This window comes from Phalacrocorax carbo, chromosome 9 (genome assembly GCF_963921805.1).
Source record: "Phalacrocorax carbo chromosome 9, bPhaCar2.1, whole genome shotgun sequence".
Classification (NCBI taxonomy): Eukaryota; Metazoa; Chordata; class Aves; order Suliformes; family Phalacrocoracidae; genus Phalacrocorax; species Phalacrocorax carbo.
In genome coordinates, this window is record NC_087521.1 from 18,764,868 (window position 1) to 18,787,515 (window position 22,648).

General features: G+C 37.4%; 1 protein-coding gene across 5 annotated transcripts in view; it reads right to left on the bottom strand.

Moving 5' to 3' along the window:
• Nucleotides 1-22,648, bottom strand: part of PTPN21 (protein tyrosine phosphatase non-receptor type 21) — a 47,538-nt gene that overhangs the window by 6,934 nt on the left and 17,956 nt on the right. For all 5 annotated transcript variants that reach the window (XM_064460534.1, XM_064460532.1, XM_064460530.1 and 2 more), the window contains 15 exons: nucleotides 22,096-22,193; nucleotides 19,550-19,617; nucleotides 19,023-19,093; nucleotides 17,623-17,710; nucleotides 17,335-17,423; nucleotides 15,179-15,266; nucleotides 14,420-14,499; nucleotides 12,402-12,462; nucleotides 11,759-11,843; nucleotides 8,357-9,819; nucleotides 5,905-6,042; nucleotides 3,142-3,363; nucleotides 1,835-1,963; nucleotides 1,283-1,517; nucleotides 565-725 (listed from right to left, as the gene is read on the bottom strand). In XM_064460534.1, coding sequence (XP_064316604.1) covers nucleotides 565-725; nucleotides 1,283-1,517; nucleotides 1,835-1,963; nucleotides 3,142-3,363; nucleotides 5,905-6,042; nucleotides 8,357-9,819; nucleotides 11,759-11,843; nucleotides 12,402-12,462; nucleotides 14,420-14,499; nucleotides 15,179-15,266; nucleotides 17,335-17,423; nucleotides 17,623-17,710; nucleotides 19,023-19,093; nucleotides 19,550-19,617; nucleotides 22,096-22,193 — 3,076 coding nt within the window. The remainder of the gene's footprint in view (nucleotides 1-564; nucleotides 726-1,282; nucleotides 1,518-1,834; nucleotides 1,964-3,141; nucleotides 3,364-5,904; nucleotides 6,043-8,356; nucleotides 9,820-11,758; nucleotides 11,844-12,401; nucleotides 12,463-14,419; nucleotides 14,500-15,178; nucleotides 15,267-17,334; nucleotides 17,424-17,622; nucleotides 17,711-19,022; nucleotides 19,094-19,549; nucleotides 19,618-22,095; nucleotides 22,194-22,648) is intronic.

Sequence of the window (22,648 nt, forward strand, 5' to 3'; positions counted from 1 at the left end):
AAACAATCAGTTTATTGAGTCTCCGCTGGCATATTATATTATTAATAAACACTTTGCAGCTGTTCACTTCTGACTACAAGCTAACAGGACCAGGTTTTCCTCTATTAAACTACTGCTTTGTCCTCTGCTGAGACTGATCCTGCAAATACACTACACTTAGGAACACAATATTTAATAATAAGTCCAGAGGCTGGCTACAAAGCATGCTCTTGAATATTATCCATTAAAACTAAGGCATGAAGTAAACATGGTAAAGTCGGGGCAAAATCCTGAAACATGCTTAGTAGCCTAGGGCTTACCTTGTTCCACTCAGTGATTCAACATCTTACAGATTCTAGAAACTAAATGAGCATTCCAGTAGCCAGTGTGTAAGTGGGGAACTCTAGAAGATTATTAACTTCTGTGGAATTGCCAAGAGCTCTTCCAACCATAGTTGTAAGGGCTCTTCCAAAGGCCTCCTCTTGGGAAAGCTCAGATGAACAGCCATAAAATATTTATTAGGCAGGTTATTTACTCTTCCACCTCCTAACATTATTTAAAGCACAAGAAAGAAAGAGAGATCACCTCATTGTGTTCCAAGCAAGCGATCATGATCTCTGACAGTATAACCACTCCTGTTCGTCCTACACCTGCACTGCAATGTACCAGCACAGGAGGATTAGAGTTTTTAGGATCCGCAGTGCTGTTCGTATGGCGCCGCACTGACTGTATCTCTTCCAAGTATGCTATTAAGTTCAACAAGATAAGAATGATATATTTAGGAGATAAAGCCCCATAAACCATGCTATTATGCTGTATGACCACCAGAAAAGTAGCAATTTAATAAATGATATCCCACAGAAAAATGATGCACTGTATAAATCACAAGTCGTATCCCAACCACAGCAATACAGATCTATAAAGATTATCTAACATTTGTAACGCTTTCCTTGGCTTGTTCCCCTATTCCCCACCAAGGGCAGCTCATGGCTGTCTTGCTACTGCTGGAACATACTCAAATGTGTAGTATGCGATGCAATTATGTTTTAATCTATATTAATTTTTAGTAAACTATATATTTGGCTTTAGACATAAGCAGTCACTTTAACAAACTGGCAGGTGTATTCCCACCAAAAATGTAATTCAATGTCTGCTACTGGTGTGAAGAAACCTTTTGCAGCAGAATACTTGGCATACTTATCAAAAGCTAATTCACATATAGCAGCCATTTTAGGAGGTATTGGGGAAAAAAATAAACAGACACCAAACCAACCCCAAAACAGAGGTATTAAATATAACTTACAGAGAAATCCCTTTAAATCCTCTGGACAGCCATGCTCTGGCCAGTCAGTATACTGCAGATGCCAAACTGTTCTCTCCTGTCCTGTGAGAAGATGTTTAATTTTCAAACCCGTAGTTGCATAGCAGCCTGAGTCGGTACGGAATCGTGTGGTAATCTTAAATCTTCCATATGTTACAGTGTTGTGTCTTGAACCAAGACGTGGCCAGTATCTGAAGCTTTTTTCTCGCCCACTTTCCTTAAAAGTAAAACACTTGCTTAACAAGAAACGTAAGAACACTCACATAACTAATGCTCCTGTAACAACTGCATCTCTCCTCTATTAAGTACTACTACAGTGTTATGGTTTCTCACTGAGCAAACCAACTTTCCAGCAGAAAGAGTTTGTAAATTTACATCTTTTGGCCAAGGAAAGCAAGACAGAATGGCAAAGGGTTCACTAAAAATCTATCTTTGATTGGTCTTCTTGCTGGAGCAAAGATCCCCTTCCTCTAACAGAACATAACAAAACCATTGCATAATTTCTGGGAGAAATCTGACTCAGTTTATACTCACTTCCTCTGCAGTCACCATAGCTATGATGGCAATCCCTTGTTCCCAGATCATCTGCCAGAAATCCTGACATGTGCTCTGCAAAGGGCCCTGCGTAGCAATATAATCCCACTCTATGCCGCCAACGGAGATCTGTAAAAAGAAAGGCATTACATTAGTAATTATTGAAAACTCCCTTTCCCCAGTTCTTAAGTCAGGCATTTGAAGATGCACAAACTGAAAAAAGACAGCAGCACTGCAGAAGTAGAAGCCCATTGTGAGTTATACCTGCCTCCCGTTTCTTAGCTTCATCTTGTCACATTAGATGTAGAAGGACACAATGTTTAAAACTGTATAGGCACATAGCTAAACAGATGTATTTTACATCATAAGCATAATGTAAAAGTGAGTAAATGAAACCATGTTTCTCTTTATGAATTTAAGGTATTCTGGCCAATTCAGCTTTAGAAAAGTTTTCATACCCTGGTGCTGTAAATGCTATTATATGCACTAAAAAGTCAGAATTAGAAAGGTCAGAAGAGTTACTCAGCATTTGTGAATGAGCTGAAGTATAGAAACTATGGTACCGTGTCAGTGTACAAAAAGATTTATTGAAAAAAAGGCAATAACAGAACTACAACTGCTGCTTTGATGATCTCAGTTATGTTCAGAGAAAGCATGAAGCCAATTGCAGTTCCACTTTAGGTAGGTAAATGCACTGAAAATGAACGAACTTCCTTGAAGGTGTTGAGGTCACCCTGCAACTTCTTCACTTTTTTCAACAGAGTTTGAAGAGCTACGACTGGGGAAAGGGGGCAACTGAACATTATGAAAGACCAGGTTTCCCCCAGCTCCATCTGCTCCTCTAACCATCCAAAAAAAGCTTAAGCTGGGAGCTAGCTTACTGCCTGTTGTGGAGCTAGTCTGAGAGTACAGAAAAGGAAGAAAATAAGGATTGTCGCTGCAGTTCAAAAATATCATAATTATTGCAAAGGATCCCAGTTTGTTATAAAGCTATTTGAGTAACTCTGGGAAGAATGGACATGCCTTCTGTTAGCACCAATCCAGAGACAGTTAAGACAGAGAGAGCAAGGAGACAGTAGATCAATACAGAAGTGAAATGTAGAAGACCTCTCCAATAATTAACCCTCCATTACTCTAGGTAAAGAGGAAAAACAAGTTCCTCCTTTCCCCAAATAAACCTCTGCAGGAGGGAAAGGGAGAGAGATGCAGGGATTCTCACTCACCTGACCAAACCAAAATTGAGAGCCAAATCCATTTTTATTTACCACATGAAATGAAAAATTTTTATCCAACAGTATTTCTCTCACCTTGATATGAGATGCATTGATGTAACCTGTGTTATTTTCTTTGGTTGGGACTAGCTCTACTCTGGTATCATCATAAGGAAGGACATCCTGGAACCGGTTTCTTTCAGCATTTTCAGGAAGCCGAGCTATTGAGCACTCACCATCTATAAGTCTTCTTTTCTGAATGCGCTCATATTCAGTAAATACCATACCCTGCTCTAACCGTTGTTCCAGAACTTTACACTGAAAGACAGAACACAGATAACCATACAAGGTCATGTTCTAAGGTCAGTCTATTTTAACAGAGAATTCAGGATGGATAAAACGTATGTATTTTCCTCTCCTACATACTTTTTCAATGCTTTTCCAGCTATTAATGTTTACACAAACATACCAGAATAAATCAGAAGCAACCCTAACCAGCACATATTTTGTTCAAGTGAAAACTAAGAAGCCTGTTATACTTCATTAGGTCACAAAGACTATGGATATCACTGGTGAAAGAAAAATTACTTCATAGTTTCTATAAAGACAACCCAGTTGAGCAAAGAGGTATTAGGCCAAACCAGATAGCTATGCTATACTGCAAACCGCCTCAAACACCTTTGAACAAGAAATATTCATTAATCCTCCTGCTCAATATAGCATGTTAGAGTACATCGTTTGAAAAGGTCTCCTTTAACCTTGTGATCCAAAAAAAAATTAAGTCAACTTTGTCCTTTGGATGGAGAAAAACTCTAAAAATGTAAAATAAAACACTTGCCTCAGTCAATGAGCTAATAATTCACTACCAATATTACACATTTTCTTAAGCTGAAGATACTAAACTTTGCATACAGCCACAGAACCTTCTTAGAACCTCTTGCTGCAGCTCAGTTATAAACCCAGGATTTTTTTCTACTAATATAATTCAATCCATTTTATTTAATAAGCTGGCCCCCACCCCAATTTATTGTTTCGAAATCAAGTTCTTTCTAAATCATAAGACACTTCTGGAATTTCAGCATCTCTTTGCCAACAATAATTAGAGGAATAATATGTAAGATTTCAGCCAGAAAATTTCATCTATGTCACATGTCCCCAGCCTCTCACAGCAACTGCTCTGTGGTATCAGGTCAGAAAAGTGTCTTGTATCAAATAACCGTTAATGCCAAATGTTGCAGAGGAAGGCGTGAAACCTCAATCATATGCAATTTGTACATCAATACATCAACTCCTTTATTATCTTCAGGCTAAATTTCCTGATTTAAACTGAGCAATGAAACAGGCACTGTAAACAGACAACTTTAAAGTTGTCTTCTAAAATATCTGCAGTCTGGACTTTCTTTCATGTCACATGTCTGCTTTGCATTGCCTCTTCTCAACTGTTCTAGGAGTTACTCCCATTTCATGGTATCTATTCTGCCTCTGCATGACTGCCTGAAAAGAAAGTGTAGTGACATATCTTTTTCATAACTTGACTTTATGGATTCATGGATTCTTCTTCTACCTCAACACTTTGGGCAGCACTAGCTGAATAATAGTATGGCTGAATTCAATAAAGGTCAACCCAGGAAGAGACAATGGCTGTAAATAAGTGGAAATAACCAACACAGGTACTAAATGTAGAACTGGATCTCTACACTGTAGAGATAAACTGTAACACAATTTTCTTTTTTTTCCCCTAGCATCTTTAAGGAATGTATATATAATTCAAAAAGAACTTCAACAGTGTTGAAATGGAACACTCAAATCTCTCTCCTATGGATCTCACTTCAAGCCTTCAGACTCCAAGACTAAATTTCTACTGTGTGACTTGCAATTAATTTTCTTGGACTGTTCCTTAAAACTGCAGCTGGTGAGAGCAGGGCTGTTCCTTCAGGTTCTAATCCCTGCCCAGTGACTGTCAACAACCTCTGAGCCAGAGGGTGTCTGCAGCTGAGGATGCCCAGCGATGGTCAGAACTGGATTCTAAAGAGACCACTGGTCGCAGAATGTCCAATAATCACCGTAGACCTTGGTGTATCTAGTTGCTCTCTGATCAGATGCGTGATGGCAGCACTGTTCTACATAGCCCTTCACAGGCTGGATATTAACTGTATTTCACTTTCCTGCACCTATTTAATGGTATATGAGGCAGGATGAGGTGTATTTACTGACATTGTTTACCCTGACACAAGCAGATGGAGTCTTGCATTTCTCAAAGAATGACCCTCAAATTCTAGAACCTGATGTACTCTCAGTGACCTGAGATCTTTTACTGAATTAAAAATTTCTGCAGATCACACAAGTTCCATCTATATTTTCAGGGACCTACCTGAGGAAAACAGATAAATACAATCTGCACAAGCTGTACCCTGGGGATGTAATTTAACGACAGAATTTATTGCAAAAATTGTATGAATTACTAGTAATTACAACTACATGCAATCTCACGCTCAGAATTCTAATTTTCATATGTTTTCAGTCTGGAAAACCCCAAAATTAAGGGATAAAATAGAAAGACTTGGCACAAAAATATATCAATAGATACTAGATAATTTGCTTCCTATATATTCAAGGGGGAAACTCTCATCTGAATCACTGTCATCTTAAATCTTGAAGAAAAATCTGAGTTACATCCAATACTTCTAGCACTGACTTATCAATCAGAAGTCTCATTCTTCATTGTTTCTATTCTCAGTTTTTGAGTTGCTTTGATTCTGAAGCATTTTAAAGCCAACACAAAGCACCATTCATATGCACTTCCTTTTGAAATATCACTAGTGTAAAAAGGAAATCAAGCATTAAAAAATTTCAACATACCCGTTCATCATTTGTTGCTCTTGTTGATTCTTCCTTTGCCTCATCTGGCAGAGGCATTCTAGTCAAAGCTAGTCCATTTAGGGCAGCTAGCTTTAGAGGCCCTATTTTTTTTGCATCATTTTTATTCTTTTTCATACCCTGCAAAAGAAAAGCTAAAACTTGTAAATATTCTCCAATACCTGATGAAGTTATAAAGCAGAAACCAGATGAGTTCAATTAAGCAAAGGATACTTCTTTGACCCCTTCTGCAAACAGCTCTGACCTTTTTTTTTTGGTAAGCACTGCAGTGAGAGATTAGGGTGGTGGGACTACATTCCTCCAAGGACACAACACAAGTCTGTCTTCATTCCAGACAGGTTAATGAAACTGCATGAGAATGACCAATATTGTTCCCTGCAAAGCTCACAACTGAGTGTGAGGTGACAACTCCAGATAATTAACATTCTTGGACAGAACTGGAATCACTTTCCAACCCCAAAACCACATACAAATGATTCCTTACTAGACAATCCGGTTTGCAGGGACTTTTCTTCCCTACAAGTGGACACAACAATGAGCATATACGTTTAAGATATTGGATATAGTTAAATGTTTGACTAAGTTTGCAACAAACTGCACTTACAAAATATGAACACAAAACTGCAGACAGATCTGAGCCCTGAACCAGGCCATTAATCAAAATTATTGAAGTTACCATTATTTAAGGAAAATACCAAGGGGTGATTTTTATGAATTAATAAATTCAAATTATTATTTTAAAAAGTGTAAGAGAAAATGTCATCATCCCTAGAGTTGCTAAGTTTGGTTGTTAACAAAAATATACTGAAAATGTAAGCCTGTATGCTACTGAAATGATTATCAATGCTTTCAAAAGCTTAATGGTAGTAGGAATAGGAAGACAAAGCTAAGAGGATGAGACCACACTTAAAAGTGAAGTGAACACAAACACAACAGTAAGAGTTAATTGCAAAGCAAAATATGCAAACATTGGTAGGGGCCAGCTTTGGTACCAGGATATTAATCTCAATATTGAATACAGAAAAGTAATATTCTCTATTATGCAATAGAACTCTTAAATGTTACTGAACTAGAAAGTATTTTACTGAACAGTTCCAGTGAAAAAGCTTTAATATCAATTTCATTTCAAAGGTTGACTTGAACATTTACTTAGCTATCAGAAGGAAAAGGCAGGCTATGATTTTGGTAGACACATCAGTGCCTGAAAATATCTTTTTGAGAACAAAATACTAAGTGACTATCCAAATGTGAACAGAAGGAGAAAGGTTTCATTTTTTTCCCCCTATACCCACATAACAGACAGGAGGAAGATGTTTTAGGAAAACACAGAGAGGAAAAAAGAATTGAAGCTGATGAAGGTTCATTTCATTATGTTCAGCTCCATGTATAGCAAGTCTGACAGACAAAAAATTGTGAGAGCAGTAACTATTTAAATACATAGCTTCTGCATAGGTTAGCTTTCGCAGCATCAGCTGTAACAGTTACTAGAGCAGTAGAAGTTCTATCGTAGTTCCACTGCAATTTGTGTAGAAAACTATTTGACACTAACTCAGGCATCGAAGTTAACAATCAATTTTAAAAGGCAAAATAATAATAAAAACAGTTTTCCTCCATCAACACCTGAAATATTTCACAGACTACATAAAACTGAACAAAAGTGTACATAAAGCTGAACAAAAGTTTTAAAAAAAAAGAGCAGTAAGGACTGCCAGTGAAATTGTACAGTCCCCCACAGACCTTGATGCCATGGAAACTACAGGGTAGATGAAACTTGCAGTTGTTCCCTATTTATGGCTTCATAAGATTGGAGTAGGAAAAAGAGGCACGGCAAGCAAGAAATACCTTTAGTGGGATAAAAACAGCTTGAAGAGAAGGCAAAAGGGAAAGGATATGAAAACGGGAAGGGATAGAGGAAAGAAGAGAATGCAAGGAAAGAATTTATTGCCTAATGCGTCAGGTCCTCCTTTTAGGTCAGAAGGAGAAAGCAAACAAATAAAAAAAAGTAAACATTCAGCTACATGTAATTTTTCAGCGAGAAGAACATTAGCAAACTGGTAGCAGAATGGAAAGAGTTCCTTCTGCTCCAGTTAAGGACAGGTAGGGCAAAATTTAGGATAAAGAACTGACTTTAAATGAGCTCATTCTACAGTTGCTAGCCAGGTTACGCGTATCGGATGGAGGCTGCACAGCTGGATTTGTGCAGGAGTACTATACAAACAGAACTGAGACAAGGAGAGAAGGGGACAAAAAGTAGCTAAGCAAAGCTAATTAGGGAAAACACAAAAATAAAGGTCAAGCTTAAGGTAGCTTTTAATTCACATGTTTTAAAAGCATCTCAGGTTGATTAAAAAAAAACAACCCAAACCTCAAACAAAAACCCCACACAACTCCCGCTACAGAACAACCCAAAACAATAGGAACAGTATCCACTTACACCTAGTGGGGGAAGGCCTTCCACAACATTCTTCTTCCCAGACAAAAGGTCGGACACAGGTCTCTTCTTTACTGAATCTTTCCTTACTCTGTATCTCTCTGATGTTGTAAGATCAGATTCCGACATAGATGGAGTAAGCAGTCCTTCCCCTCTTCTCTGTACCTGGCTTTCTACTAGTAAATGAATGGGACTCATATCTTTCATTCTCTTTTCTGTCTCTGTAATATGTAATTTAGGCTCAAGAATATGCAAAGGGCCAGCAGATGAAGCAACAGAGCTATAAGGGTAGTTCAGTACTGAATCATGAGAATAACCACCCATAACAGATGAAAGTTGGGTTTGATCTTCAGGGAGAGGAGAAAGACTTGTACTAGCCTTGTTTTCTTCTTCAAATTCTTCTTCTTCGCTACTGTGAATCAGCATAGTGGCATCAGAAAAGGTTTTCTTATGATCACAGTTCACACTTTCTTCGTGCTCACTTTCTTTTTGCTTTGTTCTCTCCATCAGAATGTTGGGCTGTGACCCTTCTGAGATAACTCTGGGAAGAGCCACATCTGCTGCAGAAGCTGACATGGTCCTCTCTTTAATTCTTATTCCTTCAAAGCTGGGAGTCAAGCCTGCTATTTCAATACTGTTCCTTTTCTGCAGGTGAGCATGCCGTGCCGATGTCAGGGGTTCACTGACTTCCTGAAGAGAATGTGCCACAGGCAGGCTGTCTTCCTGAAATGTCTGGACAGAATGGTGCACTCGCCTTGTGATAAGATCAGGATTGCTGCTGCTAATGTAGATATGTCGTGAAAGGTCTGGAGTACTATTTGCAGGTCTCGGATACGGGTATGGCGGAGGAGGTCGATAGACTTGCGTCTTCATTATATTTGGTGCTGGATAGTCCTGAGCCTGGAGCTGCACATTTGTCAACTCAGGCACACTGACTGCCCCAACAACTGGGCGCTTTTCAGCAGGATAGGGATAGGGGGATTGGCTATGAAAACTGTAGTTCAGGTTAAACGGATAATGGTTAGATTGTGGGGAAGCAAAATGAGCATGTTCTCGTATTTCAGGTTGACTGTAAACTAAGGCATCAGGCCTGCTGTAAGCATATGAATTGCTGATGTTAAGATTTCTCATTGAATGACTCTGCCTATCTGTGTGCACCATCCCCCTGTTGAGCTGCCTCATCACAGTTTCATAGTCTGGTGTGGGACGATAAGAAGGCGGTATTAGTGCACTATGTCTATGTGATGGGACATAATCAGTTCTGAGGACATCGCTTCCAGTAATGCTTGGGTTAGAGGACATGGGGGACGGCTGCAAGTAATGTTGTGGGTTGTTCAAGGAGTTTGTGCTATGTGCACTATAGACACTACCATTGCGGATCCGACCACTGTAGTCATGAGGGGCTCTATCCAAGCTAGTCTGAGAGTGACAGTAGTATCCATTCTGATTACTCACAAAGAGGTTATCTGAAAGTAAAGTTTAAGAAAAACCTTTATGTCCAAGACATCAAACAAAGATATCCTCTGTTAAGGTGTAGCTAGTCAATGCCTGAGATTTTCAAAATCTCAGTTATTCTTACCTATGTATTGAAATGGGAAAGAAAAAAAAAAACACCAACCCCAGGCTTTTTGTTGTTTTTGATACCTAAGGTTTGTATACCAGAATAAACTATTAAGTTCATTTAGATGATGCAAATTCCTATTGGAAAACATTGTCTCAGTTCAAGAATGGCTTTATTCTGTTTAGGATAGGTTTGCTAAGTTTCTGTCGAAGTTAAACAAAATCTGTATCAATCATAAACCATACCTACTGAAAGGAAGATTGTCTACATTAGGGTTTGCACTAATCTAATGAGATCAGCTTAAACAGCAAGAAAGAAAAAAAAAAAAAAAAAAGGCAACAAAAGAACCACCAAAAACCTAAAAACCACCCCCAAAACAACCAAACAAAACTACCCTCACTTTTCTTCCCGCCCCCCAGGCTGCAAGTAGATATAGTACCACAAGACCTTTAAAAAGAAAAATAAATTTAACTTTTCTCCAGTTTAAACCACCGCTATATATTGTCTGCACATTAACATGTGCCCGCTCTGATGCATAAAGGAAATGACCTAGCAGTTTATACAGCCAATATACATTTAATAATTTAAACATTACTTCACTGGACATACAATTTACCAAGCTCCAGAAGAGAACACTTCAGTCTTTGCTTTAGATGCCTTTCATGATTTAATTCTTCATGTTCACCAAAATAATGGCTATGCTTGTTAATGAATTTGCTGATAATCAAAAATTCTTTTGTTTGTGAAAAAATTTTTCAGAAATAGGGTGTGTGCAGTAACAAGTAACCAGCAATAATCCAACCCTATATTGGAAAGAATTCAGCTACATTCTGAATTTATACACCTGTACCTTCATGAATACTTCTGTAACGCTATTTAAATAGAAAACGTGCTTAATCCCTTACCAGTGAGTTTTTAGAGTATTTTTTTTATCCAGCTGACTTGTAGGACTGGAAGGTGCCTTCAGAACTGAGGCAACTTTGCAAAAGATTAGCCTAAGCACTTCAGAGCAGCAACTTTGATAATTAAAGACACAATGTGCAACAATCAAAAAAAGGAGAGAAAGCTTCCATGACTCCACTGTAAACTGTTTAGATTAGGAGTGTGCATCCTTTGAGAATTCTAATTAGGTTTCGCTTGGGTTTTTTCTTTCCTTTTTTCAATCAAATGTATACCAATTCCGTAACTTGCAGAATTCATTTAGCCTTTTTATTCCCTACTACTTTGTAGTCTAGCAAGCTCTGAGAGAAACTTCTCTCTTCCTGCATCCTGGGTTTAATAATTATATTTTTTTTTAATTGTCTGAATTGTCTGGGGGCTCAGTTACTCTTTGTAGCTATTAAGATCAATACTGACAAGGATCTCACAATGCCATAACGTACCAGTTTGGTACATGAACCAAGAAATGGCCTCAAGGTGCACCAGGGGAGGTTTAGACTGGATATTAGGAAAAATTTCTTCACCGAAAGGGTTGTCAAACATTGGAACAGGCTGTCCAGGGAAGTGGCTGAGCCCCCATCCCTGGAGGTATTTTAAAGATGTGTAGATGTGGTGCTTAGGGACATGGGTTAGTGGTGGACTTGGCAGTGTTAGGTTAACAGTTGGACTTGATGATCTCAAAAGTCTTCTCCAACCGAAATTATTCTATGGTTCTATGATTCTATTTCATATTAGCCTATACACCTAGAGTAGCAGCAAGAGCTTCAGTGAGTGTTGTAGTACAAACCTGTCCCATATTCACCTTATGAACTTACTCAGCTCTCTACCTAAAGCAGCTGTAAATATAAATGACAGTTTTTACCTTCTGAAATTGTGTAGTGTGGCCTTGGATTTAACGAACTTACCTTGGGAGGATGCATATGGTTCAGTATAATGACCATTGTAATGTAGCTGAGGTGGTGGAGGCATCATATAAGGCTGAGGCTTGGGCTAAGAAAGCAAGAATCTTATTGTTAGTTAAAAACTCAATTTACTTTTAAAACTTCTTGAAGATGTTTTTATATATAATGTGTAATATTATATATCTAAAATATATATAATGTATACTACACATACACAAAACCTTAGTCTTAAACCATTTCTCTAAATCTGCAATGTAAATTTCTCCTATGAGGTCAGACATGAAATAATTTACAAAAAAAAACCAACCCAAAAACCAACAAACAAACCCCGAAACCACACACCACCAACCCAAGACTGTATCTTGCCATCTGACATCTAGGACATCTAGAAGAGTCTCCTAAATCTCCTAGATGAGTCTCCTAGAGACAGAGCAATCAAACTAAAAATAGAAGTGTTTAAAATGTTTTTTACTGCAATTATTCAGAAATCACATAGCAGCTTTTTCTACAAGTCAGAAACAGTTCCTCACATACTAAGCTTATCTTTTTCACTGCTCATTTAATTTCACTGAAAGAAACTAATGACTGATTCAAAGTCAATTTAAATCCCTAAAAATGCAAATATAAAACTATTTGCTGTCCTTACCATAGACATCCTGGATGAAGACCTCCTTCTAACAGGATTCACTGCAACAGGTTGTGTTTGTCTACAGAAGAAATTTTCTGGTGAGAAATAATTCTTAACAACACCAAGACCTATTTCAAATCTTGGAAATTGCTCCCCAGTTCAGATAAAAATCACTCTACATTTCTTGGAGCCAGGCCTTGTGTTAAAAAGTCCTCCCCAACAGTCTCAAAAGGAAAGAGCTCTGTGTGTAAATCACCATCGCAGACAGTATGAGCAGAATCACAAAACCAGGATCAAAATCCCTCAGTTATTTCTTTGCCTCTTTTCTATAAAGCATAAAAAGAATACATCCCTGAAGCACTGCAACAGGGCAGAAAAAGCACTGGAGTAGTTGAGGACTAATGCCAAATTTGAACCCCGTATAAAATCTCACACTGTAAATTAACTGTTCTACAAGACCAGACACAAAATTTTTTACAGAATGGAATGTTACAGACGTTACAGGAACTGGAAAACATGATTAAACTACATGCACATTTCTGTGTTCTAACGTTCAAGCTAATGATAATAAGTTTTCATGACTTGTTGGATTGCCTCCAGGATGTAAGGTTCAGAAACCTTAAGCTCCTTTTTCCCCACCCTACGCTGCACCTGTACTCTGCATCTTGCCGCAACACAGACGTCAAAAGACAGCAGAATAATACAAATGCAGGAATTGCCAGATTTCAGAAAGAAAGATGGTTTTTCAGCTCACCCTTTGGGAAGTGAAGGACGAGAAAGGATTGGAAAGCGTGGAAGGGAAAGAATGAGGGAAGATTTCTGAGAGCCCTCCTCAGGTGGAGAGTCCAGGGAGTCTCTAAAGACAAGGTATGTACAGATAAAGACAAAAAGATCTGAACTTAATACAGGCATGCATAAGACAGCTTTCAGCAGCAGGACCAGATGACAGGGAATCTCAGAGCACAGATAACCACAAGAGTTGTTTTGAGGACTTTACTTATTAATAAGACCATGTTGAAGTGAAAGTGTTAAAATAAGTAAACCTGGAGACTGACACTCAATACAGAACTACAGAACTGACATTATTCAGATAGCAATGCGCAAGTCCCACAAATGCATTACTTCTACCGATATTTCTTATCCTTCTCAAGAGGCAGCTAGGTTTACAAGCTTAGAGGCATGAGGTCTACTCTATTCCACATTAATGTTACTCTTCTAAAACAGATCAGTATTAAACACACTAGCAAGTCATCTGTGGTACAAAAATATTCCATTATCTTTCCACTGGCCTCAGCAAATTTTGGACCAACCCCTCCATAACTATCTTCTCATGTACAAAGGAGAGGAATAGAACATTTGGGAATCATGTTTTTTTATGACAGACTATTCACTGTGTCTAGCTCTCTGTTCTTCGACTGAAGTAACTTAACTGAAGGAAAGCTGTATCAGTGGAGTAGCTCAAATTCCAGCCCTTGATTTACAAGTTGGAGACCAGCCCATTTAAATTTAATTTGATGAATTGTATTAAATTTACTTTGCACTGGTGCTACTTGAGCTATACAGATTCCATGGATATCCCAAAGACCACATACCTCTTAGCTGTCAATCCAGCACATTTCAGGAGTGCTTTACATACACTTCCCGCCCTTTTAAAGGCTTCTAGAGTGTCCTTTCAGAGCAGTTCACCCAAACCCAGGCCAAAATCCCAGTGATTCCAGTAGCTCACAAACATTCTAGTAATAGTAGCCCCCAAAAGCAACTGAAGTCTGTCACAGCCCTGAGATGCAGCAGCAGGGGCCAAACACGATTACTTTTGGTAAGATTTCAGTGTTTAATATTGTCCTCTGTTATAAAGCAGAATATGTTTGAGAAACTGGTGTTAAGTATTTTCTCAAAAAAAGATTAAGGAAAAAAAACCCAAGTTGTCAATTACTACCATCTAAAAGGACAATAAAGACACCGCAGGTTATAAAAGATTTCACTTCCCAATGGAAGCTTCAAGGGCACCAAGAGTTCTGCTATTGTATTCTACTTACAGGCTGCATTTATTCAGTCTGTAAAATTTGTGTCTAGCCACACACATTCTCCACACATATTTTGCTGTTTCCATATCTTCCTGCCAAAACACAAAAACAAAATTTGCATATTAGGCCAAATATGCATACCCTTCACTTGCTTTCAGACAAGCCACTGAAATTTTCAAGATTAAATTAGCATTGACCAATTTCATTTTAATATAACTTCATTACTGTCACCAGTTTTCCCTAAAACCATAGTTTGTGGGCCTGAACTTGCAGTCTAGCCTAACAATTTTGTTAGATCTACGGAAGCAGAAGCCTTTTAATGAAGCCACTCTTGTCAGCTATAACACTAACACAATTTACAATATATATATCATGCCACAAGATTATCAACAGCTGCCTTCTTGATAAAGGCAACTGGTAGATATTACATAAAATCAATTCTGCAAGAAACGCCGTGGCCCTTTCCAGCAAAGTTCTAACACGATGTTCATCTCTGATTTAGAAGTCAAAAAACATACTAGAAATTTTACTGGGATGGGTGAAAATGTTTATGACCACCTGAACCAAACTTGCCGATGCACTCAACATAAAAGGTCACATTTTTAATGCCTTCCCATAGAAAGCTAGCCAGAGACAGCATTATTACTTTCAACTCACTCATACACTTCAAAGTTGCTAAATATATAAAATGTAGTTTTTATCCTTTGAGTTGAATTAGCAGTCTTAATTAGTGATGCCTTAGTCAAAAAATAAAAGTAAAAATCTACTCACAGTTTGGAATTGGATTGTCTCTTCTTTGTTTGCCAGCTCTAATGCAAAAAAGGATTTGTTGTGGGACATATTGGCAATATCATGCCACCTGCAGAAAAGAGACAGAACATGACTGAAAAGCTTTGATTTTCAAACCATAGAAAATGCAACTGAAGAAAAGAACAACCACCACAAATATGGATAAATAAAAAGTTCATCAGTCTATATGAACAAGTGGCAGACCATCACTTCTACATCTATTAAATGACTGCTGAAAGGAAAATATGTGTGTAACTCTTTTGAAGATGCACTACATGTACAGTAATAAGTTTATTACTTGTCTTCCACTTGAAATTCTTTCAAGGATTTTTTTTAAAATATCGAATTTATAATTTACTGATAAATTTGTCTAATGTTCATACTGCTTGAAAGCAACAAATACATTATAGGAAAAAAAATCTAGACTAAACAAAGCCATTAAGGCATTATTATACATATTTTCTAGAACTTTTTTGCATATTGACAAATGAGAAGAAGTTAAATTGCAAGAAATATAATACCATATATTTATTCAACTTCTTGTTAAATATAAATGTAGTTAGATCCATTAGCATTATGTTAGTGTGAATAAAGCTGATCAGTGAATATCACTGATTTATTAAAAGAATATTCTGCAGTGCACAAACACAGGGAAAAAGCATGACCTACATACAGGACTCCCTCTAAAGGTATTTATACTGCTTCCGCTGACAGCATTTTCTATAGCTACTCTCCATCATGTGTGAGGTAGAGAAATATTAATGGCCCCATTTTGGTGTAGAACAAAGACCCCTCATATTTAAGGCCTTGGTTCATAGGCATTTATGGACACAAATATGAAATTACTTGAACCAATCTGAAGCATAACCCAGCCTTTGTAAATTGTACCAGTGGGTCATTTGTCTATGCTTTTTTGCCACCCAAATACCATGATGTATCTATCCCCACTAGAACTGCCCATAGTCATACAACAAATAAGCAATAGAGTAGAAAACTGCATCCTGAAATTGGAATATGCATACTTTGATGCTCTCCAATGTGCAACTTTTTTCTTATGTTTACTGCATCCACAATTCTTTGGGAAATTATGTGAAATGCATGGACAAAGCTTTATTCCTCTCCCTGGTGTACTCGGAAAGTCAGATAGCGGAGCTGTGGTTGCTTCATTCCACAAGAAAGCAGAGTAGGGCACTTCTACTGCTCTACACAACTAAAAAGAACTTGGCATCAGCTCTCCTATTAGCAGCAGAGATAAAGATTTTTGTGAAGGGCAGTTAACAGTACTGAATTTATAAATTCTGTTAAACAAAACCACTAACAGAAAGAAGCACAGTTGCTACCTTCTCTAACCCCAGAAATTCACAAGTTCCAGTAACTGCTGGACCACAGGATTTCAAGAGTCTGCTCATATTCAGCCAAAAATTAAATTATAGAAGATTAAAGTTCACTAGGAATAAAGCCTTTCTTGCTCTAACAGTAACTACAGATTGCTAAGATTAATTTAAAAAAAAAAATATCTTGATACGTATTTTTAAAAATTTATTCCAAATTCTGTCCAAAGATGCTCAAGCAACCCCTCTTGAAGTCAATGGGAACCAGGCCATTTCACATGAAGACTGAATTTTAACTGTTAGGTAAGGTGGAGACACGCCTATGTCTACAATTTAACTACGAAAACATTAAATAATAAACTAAAACAATGTATGAATCCAAAATAATGAAACAAATGTTATCATGTGGATCTCCTCTGTTTCTTTTATATATAGCATATGAAAGGAACTCCTGGATAATTTTACAGTTGCATCTTTCTAAATAAATTGAGGTGCCCAATTCAGGACTTAAGATGTTCTATGTGCAGAGAATTGCTCCTTTTTGACTCAATAAATGTTTTGCAATGGAATGTATATTACATGTTCATCACTTGGAATTAATCTGGCTTAAAGAGATTCATCCTGCAGTCAATATGTTGAAAAATTCCCGTGGACTTCAGTATTCACTGTAGCAGAGTGACTACAAAACTATATTCAGGTTTATCGAATTAATAAATACATAGAATATCTAATAGCCATTCATGCTAGTGAGGAACACATATAAAATGTGAAGTGAACAAAGAGATTTTAAGAAAGAAAAATACTAACCTAAATACAACAGGAGGACGACCATTTTTGTGTTTCACAAAGATACCATCAAGACATGCTCCAATGAATATGTCACTTCCTTGGCTGTCCTGTAAGAAGTTGCAAAAGATTATGCAAATACAGAAAAAAGCCTTTGAAAGCAAAGTTACATGAGAAGTGACTACTTCTACAATTCTGTGGGAGGAAAGGGGTGGTGCGTTTTTTCATTTTTATTTATTTTTAGCAGGAAGAAACCCTATTTACATAGGCAAAAAAAGCATCTGAGACAAAGATCAAAGCCCTGTTTACCTTTGCAGGATAGGTCTCTTCACCATAGCCGTCCATTCTCTCTACTTCTTGCATATATAACATTTCCGCATCAGGAGGAGTAAGGCCTCTACAAATGAAAACAACAACCAGCTAGCACTGTCAATATGAAAATATCATCTTTGTTTTACTCTGACTGACACTGTCAAAGCTCGAAAAGCATCCCCAAGACATCCAGGCATCCACCAAATCATGATGTTTTAATCTGTACCAATGGCTGATATATTTGTCTCAGCCTTTACGCTTTGACTCTAGTAACTTCTTTCTCTCAAGCATCTCTAGGGGTAAATGGCGACAAAGACCAGTTAAAATTCTCATCTCTGCTAATGGAAGACAATTATCACATTCTTCCTCAACTCCATCATTGTCACCATATTTTCTCACTTCAGAATCAGAATGATTATTGTGGCACATGTGTTCCAAGACCTGAATTTCTCCTATTGCAGTGTACATGTTCAGGACCATCGTGAAATTTGATGCTTCACATTTCAGGAAAGAATATTGTTTTCTAAATGCTGAGAGAGTTTTAACTGCAATGGTTTGAAAACATGAGGACAAGATCTGTAGGTAAAGATAATATTTTTTTCTAATTAGACCAACTGGCAAAGAGAGTTTTCTCACTGACTTGCAGTAGTGTCACAGAGATTAAAAGCTTGTTTTTCCCTACTTACCTCAGCTGATCTCATAAAAGACATTATCTCTACCTGCAATATCCTGTCATGGTCATTCTTATGTCTCTTTCAATCATCAATCTCTTTGTTTCTTCACTTTTCCCTAATGTCATGCAGATTAAGTTTTCTTTGCTGAACCTTAACCATGCAATCTTGTTATGAAAGCATTTCAAAGATAAATGGATTTGAAATTTTCAAACTGTTGTTTTAAAACAATACAGGAAGAAATAACAGTATTTCTCACATAGTCACAAACATTTTTCACTGATGAACTGACAGAGAACTTTCCTTTGTCTTGGACTACTGCATATTAGCTACCTTTTATGTAAGATCATAAGCATTCTGGAACAGCAACTGTCTCTATGTTTCTACTGCCCTCAGCATCTGCCAGTGTTGTTTATCAAAAAACATCCTTACTGGGGTCACAACTTCACATTTAAAAGTTTCTGAAACATTATACAGGTGAAGTCACACTTTTTAACCATGTCCAGTATTCTTAATTTTCAAGCAGAATCCTTTTATTGATTTTAACATCATTCTGTTTGCTTTTCACTTACATTCAGCAAAAGTTCTTGTAATTTTAATGTATCAGTCAAAAACTCATTTAAATGGGAGATAAAATTATTCCAACTGTCTTCTGAGATTCCCACTTCCTGAGCTACTGAGGCAATCACATAAAAATTAAGCAATAGAGAGTTTTAGAAATGTTACCTGTACTTCTGATGTAGCAAGGCAACTTTCTGTGTCGCTTCTTCCAATATTTTTTCCTCTTGTAGCCAACCCTTAAGGTAATATAGCATTTATAGAATAAAACAAAAACAAAACAAAAAAATCTACAAAATCAAATTCAAATGGTTATAGTTTCTTTAAACAAGTGAATCAACCCACCACTCCAGTCTTGGAGCTTACATGCTGTAACATGCACACAAACAAAAACAGAAAGCACAAACTTTGTTTTGAAGTAGTTTTATTCACTTTCCGATCTCCACCCCAACCTTCTTTTCAGTGTAATATACAATAAAATTGAAAAGATCTTGCAACGTCTTTGTTTCTGTGTAATATAAGGTATCATATCTCAATCCAGTCTCAAAGAAAACCTTTACTGAATTTGACAATCTGGGGAGCAGTAAGCTAGACGGATCATGGAGTCTTTAACAATGATTTGCATTTGCCAATCTAAAAGATATAAATTCAAATTCTTAAATTGATAAATTTAACTATTTAAAGTGAGTACTTACCACTGGAAACAAAGCAAATCTTTGTAGAAACTCTTGAGATTCATACTGATCATAGTCTCCAAAATCAGCTAAAAAATAAAAAATTTATTGGATTCAAACATTTGTAACAAAACCAAAAACAATACCCAATTAATTGCAGCAGGAAATCTCCAATGTATTGAACTATGATCTGAAAGTAACACAACGGAACAAACTAACCAGTAATGTTTATGATGAAGAAAAGTAAAAACACATCCCATCTTTCTACCTTGTTCCTATCCTTGTGGATAGGAAAGGAGACGAGACAATGAAACAATCAGGGTGTTGCTCCAAGTTCCTTAGTTCCTTGGGTTTTTACTTGTTTGGTTTTTTAATCACAGAATGGTTGAGGTTGGAAGGGGCCTCTAGACATCTAACGCTAAGCAGGGTCAGCTACAGCAGATTGTCTCAGAGCCTCTTCTGGTCAAGTTTTGAGTACAGAGTATGGAGACTTTACATCTCCTCTGGGCAACCTGTTCCAGTGTCTCACCACTCTCACAACAGAAAACTTTTATTACATTTAGATGAAATTTCCTGCGTTTCAATTTGTGCCCATTGCCTGAGAAGAGTCTGGCTCCAACTTCTTTACCCCCTCCTGTCCAATACCTAATTACTTGCAGTATAGCGCTGGCAGACTGCTTGAACTTGCAGCCGGACCCAAACACCGCACAGAGCAGCCAGACTACCCTTTGCTCTCAAGCCTTCTACAGCTCCCTGCACCCAGACGTGCAGAACGTGGGACATAGAAGCCTTCCTAGACTCAGGGGCATGCTTAGAAGGGACTTGATAACAGTTTTGATTTTAAAAAGTTTTGATTTTACATCATGCCAGAGGGAACTCCAAGGAATTTGCCTCTTTTTCTGTTTCCAGGAAAAAACTGGCCAATGTTTCAAAGAGGAGGAACAAAACAATCTAAATTGGAAAGGTTACATACCAGTCTCACAGGAGAAACTGTGGAACAGCAGTCTGTACGGAATGGCTGCTCCCAAAAATATAAACACAATCCCCAAGTATACAGATCCTATTTACATTACCACAGATGCTCGTCCATATTAGTATAATTTTAGAGGTGTTTAGGAACCAAATCTGTATTAAGCATTAACAATTAACATGCAAGTTATTTATGATGAAAGGGGAGAACTTGCGACATGCTATACCACCATGGCACTTGAAATAAAGCAGTGGTTAGAATTAGCCTATTGTAATTATTTCAAATACAGATCATTCTTGAAACCAGTTCACTCAAAACAGCAAACAACTGCTTCTGTTTGTTCACCAGCTAAAATTAACTAACCTACCTGGTATAAGCTACTTCAGTCATTGGAGCACACAAATTTAGAACCTGCATTTTTTCTGAGTTGTGTTTTTCACTGCATTATCAACACATATAGTTTCTCTCTTATACAAGACTGAAAAAGGAATGTGAAACCTAAAAGGATAAATATTTTCCATCTGGAAAGAGGATTGTATTGAAAGATTTCTGTAAACAACTCACTGAGTAGAGAGACATTTATACTGTCCAAAGATATGAAAATAACAAAGCAAGGTTTTGTCAGTTGAAGACCATTAAATCCTGGCTTGGATTAAACAGATTCACTGTTATATAAACAAGGCACTAAAACACTTCACCCTACCCCAAACAATGACAACCACATTTTCAAAAAACATAATAATCATCTTTAATGTGATACTATCAACACATACAATTAAAAAACAAACAAACAAACAACTTAAGTTGCACGTACTGCCAATGACTAAGACCCTTTCAATCTTGGCAGATTTACAATTCCTGTTAGATATACTGGAGCGGCATTCACGGTGAAGAAATATACAAGCACACTAAACAAAGCTGTTGCCATTAAAAACTTGTATTTTGAGAGATTTGAGATTGAACAAACATGTTAACAGGGAACACCAGACATGATCAGTGCAGACAGACTTAGGACTGGTGGTTCTCTGGTATACTCTATCCAATCTGGCCCCAGTTAGGAAAAACAAAGCAGCCATTTCCATACAGGTATCACAGAAATGGGTCTTCAGGAGCAATTTGAACATAGGAATTGTTACCAGTCACACACACTAACTTGAAATAATCTTAGGTGTTAGGATATTTGCTACTGTACATTCAGATTTGCTTATTTATTAGAACATGTCTTTCTCTCTTGTTACCATGTCAGAATAAAGAGTCTTCATTAACAGAAACAGATGAAAGGTCTGTTGATATAAGCAGACGACTAAAGCCTTTGTCCCCAAAGGAACTCCAGTGTCTAATTCAAATCCAACTCCTGAAAATGTGTGTTAGATACCCAGGTACACCTCTGAGGACTGCACAGAAATACCAGCAAGTTTGGGGCCACTCATCCCACTGTTCCCCCTCCTCAGCCCATGTGATGAAGTTCTAAGGAACAAGCCTTTCATAACTTACTGTATTGGGTGTTTGAGCAATAAATAGAAAACATGCAACAGAAAGTATATCACCAAAAGTTTCTAATGCAACATTAGCTAATTAGCACAACTGCCATACTTACCCTGAACAGCTAAACCAGCCAGATGTATTGCTTGTTCCAGTGTGCAAGGAATGTTACCCTCCAAGATATCTTTCTTTAATTGCAAGTAATACTGATACCTACATGGGAAAAAAAGAAAAAGCTAACATGGGCCGCTTAACTTAAAGACAGTGCAGATGAACATGCCTGCATTTCCCATTCCTCTCTGCATTCCCCAGTTTGTGTGAAGGGTAGTCTTCCTCATCATTCAGACCCACTATTTCATGGTCTTTGTTAACTCCTCCCTTAGCTTTCACGTAACACTGCAGAATCAAATACTGCTACCTCTTAAAAAAAAGAATGTCCACAATTTCTATTTCTATTTCCTTCATATTTTTATTTTTACTTCTTCCTTAATATTCTTACCTCCTCTTTACAATGTTCAGTACACTGCTGCTGTATTGCTGCGTTCTCTTCCAACAGATCTAACATTGCACATCCCCTCAATCACAACAGTGACTTTCATTTCTGCATTATAACTTCTGAATACATTTTGTTCTCACTTTCAAGGCACAATTTTTTCCTTTTATTCTGG